Source organism: Aethina tumida, chromosome 1 (assembly GCF_024364675.1).
Source record: "Aethina tumida isolate Nest 87 chromosome 1, icAetTumi1.1, whole genome shotgun sequence".
Classification (NCBI taxonomy): Eukaryota; Metazoa; Arthropoda; class Insecta; order Coleoptera; family Nitidulidae; genus Aethina; species Aethina tumida.
The window spans coordinates 7,282,655-7,292,068 of NC_065435.1; the positions used below are offsets into that span (position 1 = coordinate 7,282,655).

At 30.5% G+C, this 9,414-nt stretch overlaps 1 protein-coding gene across 2 annotated transcripts; it reads left to right on the plus strand.

Moving 5' to 3' along the window:
* Window positions 1-1,708: 1,708 nt before the first annotated feature.
* LOC109608355 (adenylyl cyclase-associated protein 1) lies at window positions 1,709-8,625 on the plus strand. 2 transcript variants are annotated; one of them, XM_020024779.2, is made up of 5 exons: window positions 1,709-1,867; window positions 6,688-7,452; window positions 7,633-8,006; window positions 8,065-8,208; window positions 8,266-8,625. In XM_020024779.2, exons 2-5 carry the CDS (start codon window positions 6,789-6,791, stop codon window positions 8,350-8,352), a joined length of 1,269 nt encoding a protein of 422 aa, XP_019880338.1. In that variant the 5' UTR covers window positions 1,709-1,867; window positions 6,688-6,788; the 3' UTR covers window positions 8,353-8,625. The 2 variants fall into 2 exon arrangements, with proteins under 2 accessions (XP_019880338.1, XP_049826523.1); XM_049970566.1 differs by lacking the exon at window positions 1,709-1,867 and adding an exon at window positions 2,301-2,422.
* The last annotated feature ends 789 nt before the right edge of the window (window positions 8,626-9,414 follow it).

Here is a 9,414-nt window from a genome sequence, read left to right on the forward strand (position 1 = left end):
TAGTTTGAATCGAAAGCATTCGTCTTGGCTTATTTCCAGCTTAATACCAAGATCAAACGTTCACACATAAACATTTCCAAACGTTGAGTACTTAAGAGAAACTCTACCTCCTTGCATAGAAGATGAATTTTTTACATTCCTCAGTACGGTCTATGAAACTGTTCGAATTTGGATTGAGAAGAGCCCAAGGACCTGACGGGGGCTTTCCGCTTCCAAGTACTCGTACATTGGTAAGTGGTTTGCTGGGTATTTAAAATGATCAGAACAGTCTGATTTTAACGACGGTCCTATTTATTAATATTGTTTTTATGGTTTTGATACTTGAAATTAGTTCAAGGACTGTAAGAAGATGGTTAGTGGATGGCCTTAGGCTATGGGGATGATGGAATTCTTCCGCAGAGGCCTCCTTAGATTGAGTTATCTACAGTGATATATTAAACAATTTGCTTCCACATATTGAATAGTTGATGCTCTTTATAAATGTGTTTCAACATGAAAACGATGCCTCAAATCCAAAATTGTAACGGATTGGTTAAAGACCAAAGCATCGATGTTTTATGTTGTCCGTCCCAGCCTCTAGATATCAACCCTATAGAAAACTGGGGAGATAATGTTAATAACCAAATTTGTCATAAAAATTTAACAAATTTAAATGAACTCATCACAATTCAAGAAACTTGAAGGAGTATATACTTGTCATATATTCGGAAAATGATCGACTATATGCCAATTAATAAAACAAAAAGGATATTTATACAAAGTGTTAATATTAAATTAAATAACACAATAATAACAAATAAAAATCCCTTTCTAAATTAAAGTTCCTATATTTATGTCCAGCTCAATAAAAAAATATATATTTTATACAATAAGAACATAGTAGTTTCTATAATACTGTATAAAACAATGATAGTAAATTAACATTATTTTAACAGTTCACATTAAATAAATGAGTTGACTGAAATATTTAACATTTTAAAAAGTTGTCATAATATTGACCACCACTGTAAATGATTTAACATTATGTTGATGTATTATTTGAAACGATTAAAAACAGTTTTTAATGCAGTAATGTTCCTAATAATAGTTCATTACTAAAAAGCAACTTTTTATTAGTCATTGCAAGAACATTCCCAAAGAGGAATGACTCATTGATTTAACGATAATTACCTTGTAAATTAGCCCTGAGACAAAAAAAATGCAGGCGCAAAATCATTAGAACTATCCTTAAAAGTTATTACCTGCAACGTGTTGGTCATTACATTTTGTCACCTACATTACCTTTCCTCTTAGTATACCTACTTATTTTATGGTAGAGCCACGAAACGGCCAAAACTCACGACAGAACAAGAAAAATGGCTAATTATTTGAAAACAAATTGTTTTACAAAAAATGCAGACGTAACGTTACCGTTCGACTTCCAGCATGCACCTCGTCGTACAATAACCCCAATAAACCCACTTCTTGCGAGTTTATCATCCCACAAACACACTGGAATGGAAAAGCGGCGACATCTACCGCCCGAACTGGGGCCCCGTGTTTGCAGAGATCTGTAGCGTGCGCCGCCATCTTGGACGTACATGAATCATCGTCCGGCTTACTTATATTTTTCCGCACGTCCGCGGCCGGAACGGCACGTCCCCCTGCGCGTGTCGCGAGTGGAAGCGAGACGGTGTCAGCGTACGTGCCGATCTCGCGAACGGACACGTCCAATTGGAAGGCGGATTTTGTGAGGGACTCAGAATTGTATACGGTGCTGTAGCTGTCCTGTATAGCAACCGCCCCACAGTTTTGTAAGTGACATCATCAGCGGTTTATTCGCATTGTTGAGATAAACTGGAAATTTTCGTTCGACTGAGATGTCCATGTAAGTAGGCTTTGTTCATTAACCGATTGTTTTAGTGTACTAATGCAGTCGTATGCCGGTCCGGTTCGGGTTTTTGTTTAGGGTGTAATCTTGTGGTGGGGTGGATTTGATGTTGTGGTGATTTTGCCCGGGTCTTAATTCGTACGTTTTGATTGGATGAGCATTTTTTTTTTAAACCGTTTTAACGTAAAATTAATAAAGGGCTTGTGTCGTATCTATCTGTACCGATTAAAGATAAACATTTTTTTTTCGCAGAAGGAAATGATTCATAACATTCGTATCTCTGTACATAAAAAATGTAACCAATTGACTGCCACTTTATTGCAACGATTCGCCTCTAAACATTTACATTTGCCAACACTTTCCAAAAATACCGTTTTGCTAATATTACACAAACACCGTTTTAAATTTATAATATTACGTGGTGTTTTTCTCATCTCGATTCATCTCCCAATAAAATATAGCACGCACTGTAGGCTTCAATTTTTTTTCTCACTGTGGTGGTCGAGATATTTTTGGAAAGTGTTTTTTGTCCGTTTATCTGCGTGATGTATGGTAAATCTATACGAATGTGTTTGTCAGATTTCCTGCAGTTCCATTGTATTTGGTCGTTTGTTTGTTTTCGAGCCGGCTTTAAAACCTGATACAGTTTATGTGTGCTTAATTCTAAATAAGGTCATCGGTGAAAATAGTCGCTGGTTATGGTTCGATTTATTGCAGAATTACACATGTTATTAATTTACAAGTGCTTTTGGAAATTTTAGTTGATGTGGTAAATTTATTCTGTAGCTGAGAAAAAATTTACTGCTTTTCTACAGATAAGTTTAAAGTGATATTTTAAAGGAATGTCATTTGTTAGTACTTTTACTTGTCTATTATTTAATTTTTTGCTTTGAATAAGTGTCAAACTTAAAATTGTTTAATCAGGTACCATTTTAATCAACTTATCCATGAACTAATATCGCAGTTCTTTTGTTTTCATCACGTATTTTTATGATACTATATGAATATAAATAAAAATCTTTGGTTTATAATGATCAATTTATAAAATTTATTTTTTATTATAATACACATTTTCTAAAATACATCTAAAAATTATATAATTATGAGAAGGACCCTTTTATCCACTTTTAAGTACACAATAATGATCAATCAGCATAACTGGAGTAGTTTTTATAGAAAATTACACATATAAAAAAGTATTTTTGTATATTGTAATTGTGTTAAACTTATCCTATAATATGTTATTTTTTCATAATATATGTAGAATAAATAAAAAAATTATTTTCACTAAGATAAATATATAATTTTAAACTTAAATTTTGGATTTATAGTGATCAATTTATAAAATTTGTAAATTTTATTGTAATATAAATTTTTTAAATACTCCTAAAATTGTACAAATATTAAAAAGACACTTTTTGTACACTTAAGAATAATTGAATTGTTTTACAAAATTACACATATAAAAGTATATATATATATATATATATATATATATATATATATATATATATATATATATAAAATTTATTTTCACTATGTGAAATATATAATTTTAAAAGTTTTGTGACATATTTTTTTTAAATACACCTAAATTTTATATATTCATTAAAAGGACACTTTAATCCACTTTTATGTGGATTTTTTACAAAGTTACACATATAAAAGTAATTTTAGATCTTGTAATTGTGGTAAATATATCTTATAATACGTCATTGTTTATTTTTTTCATAATATATATTGAATAGTTTTAAAATTAAATACAATTTTTTGCTTTGAATAAATATAAAATATGATTGTATGATACTGTTTAATAATAAATATTTTTATTCACATAATTATGCATATTAAAATATACAGAGTGGTTCATTTGAAAACGGGACAGCCTCATAATATTTGTATTTTTTGTACGATTTTAACAAACTTTTATTTCAATTGTAGAGCCTGAAAATATGTCACGTTTTTTTGATCCACCACTGGATTAAACTGAGTATATACCAAATTTCACTTTCAAAAATAGCAAAAAATTGTCTTATTTTCCAACAAAATCGGAATTTTATACTAATAATATTATACTAATTATACTATATTTTTTGTAATACTCTTAAAACTCAAATTTTCGTAAAATTCGAGGTAGAATTCCTGAATAAATATAAGATAATCACGAATTTACGAAAAATATATAATAAATGAATTGAATTGAACGGTGGATTGGTGGAAGTAAATAAAATTTGGGTATCAAAAGTATTAATATAAATATAGTATTATTAATATTAATTAATATTTCAACAACTTAATTAAAAAATAAATTCCTAAAAAAATATGATTTTTAGTTTTTACACTGAATTATAAATTTTGGTATATATCCATTTCAGGGGCTGCCTAATCTAATGGTGTAAAAATGTAGGTTTTCAATTTGGGCCAAAAAAATGTTACATTTTGTCTATAAGTATATATTTTCAAGCTTTGCAATTGAAAAAAAAAAAATGTTAAAATTGGACAAAAATAATAAAATTTATGGAGGCTTTCAAATGGGCCATACTATATTTAATTTTGTGAAACATATAAATTTTAACTTATATTTGCGATTTATAACGTACTTTTCAAGTGCTTTTAGATAGATAAGCCACAATCGAATGTCGAAATTGTCACTGAACCCTTCAGTTTATTCAATTTAATTTAACAGTGATAATAACTGAAAAAAATGAAAATATTCCCTGTTTATGGTTCAGTTTATTCCAAATTTCACTTTTGTGTGTATAAAATTTACAAATATCTTGTAGTTAATGTGATAAGTTTATTCTGTGATGATAAAATGGTTATTACTCCTTTACAAATTCCTAATATTGAAAAACTTGTTTACTGAACTATCATTTTAATCACCTTATCTAATTATTAACTAATAGTGTTGTTATTTTGTTTTAATCACGTTTTTTATGATGCTTTATAAATATGTTTTTTGGCACAGTAACGAGAGTAATTTTTATATGAAAATATAAGTGCATAAAAATATTAACTTTAAATTTTTTAAATATTTGGTTTATAATAAACACTCTTGATTAATTTATAAAATATATGAGGTATATTATAACATAAATTTTGGAACACTTCCATTTAAGTCCATAAGAGTACTTTTGAATTTTGTAATTGTGGTAAATTTGTACCATATGATGGTATTTTATATTTTTTCACTATTGTTTAAAAATTATGTTTAGTTTTGTGCTTTGAATAAATATAAAATTAATTTTCTTAATATTTTTAATTTATATTTATTTATAAATAGTAAGGATTTATTAAGTAGTTAATAAATACATTTAATTTTTCAACAAGTATAAAATTGAGAAAATCGCTTATTGAATCACTTTATCTACTAACTAATATTTTGTTTTACGTTATGAATAAGACAATATAAGTGCATATTAGAATATTAACAATTTTTTTTGTTTTTGTATAAAATAAATAAATTTTAATTTCATCTGTAATTAATAACATAACAATCAGTACAATTGGTAAAATTTCGTATTTATAACATAAGTTTTACAAATAATACATTTGAAAATTATGTAAACATTTAAAGATTAAAATTCATTTTTAATTATATATTACGATTTATCTCAAAAATACACATATAAAATAATAAATAATTTTTTTTCTGTGAATGAATATAAAATTTATCGTTTAATCTCTTACATAGATTATCTAAATATTATTAGTTATTAAAGCTATTTTTAATAATTTTATTATCATACTTTTTACTTGCATTTATAATTTTTATATTCATATAATTTACATAAACAATTTATATGTATATAGGGCATATTAAAATGTATTTAGTTGTGTGAAATATATAAATTTTAATTTTATTATTTATTAACAATTAGATTTGTGATTTATTGAGTTTTAATTAACTTATAAATAAATAACACTGTGATTGAAAATTACAATTATTATTCTTCAACTTACTTAGTATAAGTAAACAATGGTAATTGAAGCTAATGAATCTATTAATAAGTATTATATTTGTTACAAAACTTTTTCTTTAAACTAATGTAAAATTGAATCTTATCTTTACATACATTGCACCTAAATTGTTTTTATCACGTTGAATATATTTTTTATAATAGTATAATTATAGATAATTTTTTCACGTAGTTATGTTGAATCATTTTTTGTTAGACAATATAAGTGGCTTGTGAATGGGATTGTTTTTGGACGTGCATTGTCTTGATTTATGTAATTGACTTGATTAAGTTTCGATTAATGCAAGTCTAGTTGTCCAAAAATAATTTTATCCACAATAGAATCGTCGTCAAAAATTCCCAAAACAAATTTAAGTGTATTTATTACAACCTCACTGTAAAAATCTATAAATATTAATTTAGATTGGTAATTTTATTTCTTTAATTATCTGGTGAATATTTAGCATTGCAATTTTAATTAGAAATTGTTACTGAATTTTTCAATTTATTGCTTTAACATAGTCTTATTTTTTCTTATGTAACGTCAAATTAATTTATTTCCTCAGCAACAATAAGTAGATAAGACCTACCGGATATACCACTTCGTGGTAGACCGACTAAATTAGAATATCACACGAATAAATCGTGCCAAAATCATTCACCAAATATAATGGATTGCAAATGTACTTAAAATTCTTCTTACATTCACATTTTAAGCCACACGTGACTGAAATATATCAAGCAACGATGAAATAATGTATGAATTTACTTAACTCTAAAAATATGATCAATAAAATTGATTCAGCATGTCATTAATAAAGATTGTTCTTAATAAAAATACTTTTTTAATCTTTCCAGCAATTATTAGCTGTGATTAAAGAAGGAATAAGCCCACCCACAGTAAACATCCCCAAAAAAAGTAAAACGATCGCACCGTACCGTCGCGTCAGCTAACCAGAATGAGCGTGTTAGGATTCCAAGACATCCTCCAAGGCCCGTTCGCCCAGTACCTCCAAATCTCCCAACAGATAGGCGGCGATGTGGGCGAACACAGCCAACTGGTGCAGAAAGCCTTCAACGCCCAGCTGGCTTACTTACAATTGGCCAGCCAATCCGCCCAACCCGCTAACCAAAACGATCTTATGAACCTGCTGAAACCGACGAGCGACAGCATCAACGCGGTGCAAGAGTACCGCGAGAAGCACCGTTCGTCCAAGTGTTTCAATCATCTGTCGGCGATCAGCGAGAGCATCCCGGCCCTGGGTTGGGTGACCGTTAGTCCCGCTCCGTCGCCGTATGTTAAGGAAATGAACGATGCCGGCCAGTTTTACACCAACAGGGTGCTGAAGGACTGGAAGGAGGTGGACAAGCGCCACGTCGACTGGGCGAAGGCCTGGGTGCAAACTTTGACGGAGCTGCAGGCGTTCGTCAAGCAGTACCACACGACCGGCCTGGTGTGGGGTGGCAAGGGTGCACCGGCCGTCAGTGCCGCACCTCCACCGCCACCCGGTGGTCTTCCACCGCCGCCTCCGATTGGTGACCTGAACTTGTCAGCTGCTGACACGTCAAACGACAGGTCGGCACTTTTTGCCGAGATTAACCAAGGCGAGAACATCACGAGAAGTAAGTTTTGTTGTATGTGTTTATCGTTTATCGTTTTTATCGGTGTACTTATAATAAATAAGATCAATCACACTGTTATTCAGATTAAAAGCTTATAAATTTGACTGTATTTGACATTGGTGTCACGTTAGTTATTAAACATGTTGACTTCGTGCGTTAATTGCATTAAATGTGGTTCAGGCTTGAAGAAGGTCACTGCAGACATGCAGACCCACAAGAACCCGTCGCTGAGACAAGGCCCGGCACCGTTCAAAGCTCCGTCGCAAACATCGTTTGGCTCCGTTTCGGTACCACAAACAATCGACAAACCGCCAAGCTTCGTAAGGGATGGCAAGAAATGGCTTATTGAGTACCAAAAGTCCAATCATAATTTACTCGTTGATGGTGCCGAGATGAACAACGTGGTTTACCTGTTCAAATGTACAGATTCCACCGTCACCGTCAAAGGCAAGATCAACTCCATCACGTTGGATTCTTGTAAGAAGACGTCCGTGGTCTTCGACAGCCTTGTGTCTTCCATTGAATTCATCAATTGCCAATCCGTTCAAATGCAAGTAAGTGGAAGTCAACGTTATTGGAGTTGCACGGTGATAAATTTGATTTGTTTTGCAGGTGTTTGGAAAGGTGCCCACAATATCAGTGGACAAAACTGACGGTTGCCAAATCTATCTGAGCCCAGATTCCTTAAGTGTTGAAATTGTTAGTTCGAAGTCTTCGGAAATGAACGTACTTATTCCAAAGGGCAATGGTGATTATGTAAGTTATGAATTTATTCTTTTGAGGACAGGTGTTGACCTAGATTTTGCTTTTCAGACTGAGACTCCAGTTCCAGAACAATTCAAGACTACCATTACGCCAAACAAGACTCTCCACACCGTGATAGTAGAAAACAAGGGTTAAATCGTGTAATAATCTTAACATTAATTTATATATTTATCCTAGACTAACTAAATAAGCAATTTTATACATACATTTGTAAATTGATACACTTGCTCTGCCATATTATGGTTCATTCTGCTCCTAGATACATTAAGTAATAAGCAATATTTCGTCTTATATTATTTATTGGTTGTGGATTCATATCAGATTTGTCTTTATTTGTCATTGTGTGTAATTCACAAGTATTTTAATTAATTTGTCGGGCTTCATAAATAAAAGTATTTCATTTGATCATTTGTGAGTTTTATTGATCTCCTCCTCCAATCTTCCAGTGAAATATTAATGAACTAATGCACAAGTTTGTACATTTGTACAGACGACTTTCAAATAATTGGGTCAAGTATAAACACCCCAATATATCTAAAACAATAACTGGTGCACTAAATTTTGATATTTCACAACATTTTAAGAGTTTATCAACGAAAACTGACATTTTGGCAGTGTTCAAAGAAATATAATTAAAAAGAATTATCATATTTATGTGGATTATATATAGAAGTCATTTCAAATGTTAAAATGTAATTATTTTGTAGTATGATAAAATGTAAACCTCAATTCATAGATTTTTATGGGTTTGGTGTCATCATTTATCAAAAATGGTGGATAATTTATGAAACAAGGAGCACATGACATGGTACTTCAGACAATGTTTAAACTGTAAAATGTAAATTTAACTTTAAACCATTAACATAAAAAATATATGAATATATTGACCAAATATGGTGTACTGAAAATTTTCATTTATAAAATAGGCATAAAAAGGTATTATCAAATAGAAATCTTTCCTTTCTCTGTTTTAATTTGTGGTGTGTATAAAATATAATATAAAGTCTACATTTTGCTCGGTAGTGGAAGACTTACTGTCTCTGTCGTTCATGATGTCTCTCTCAAAATTCGGACGGAGTAAACGCTTTTTGACCGGTATAGTCTTTTTGTTTCTGGTGATGTTTAGTATTAATGACTTGAAACAGGAGGAACCAACTTGCGATGTAAAAATTAATGTTATTTTTTTTATAAAAAATA

Coding starts and splice junctions, on each gene's coding strand:
- LOC109608355 (XM_020024779.2), top strand. CDS start 6,789: ATGAGCGTGTTAGGATTCCAAGACATCCTCCAAGGCCCGTTCGCCCAG. Junction 7,453..7,632: donor AGGCGAGAACATCACGAGAA/GTAAGTTTTGTT, acceptor AATGTGGTTCAG/GCTTGAAGAAGGTCACTGCA. Junction 8,209..8,265: donor CAAAGGGCAATGGTGATTAT/GTAAGTTATGAA, acceptor TTTGCTTTTCAG/ACTGAGACTCCAGTTCCAGA.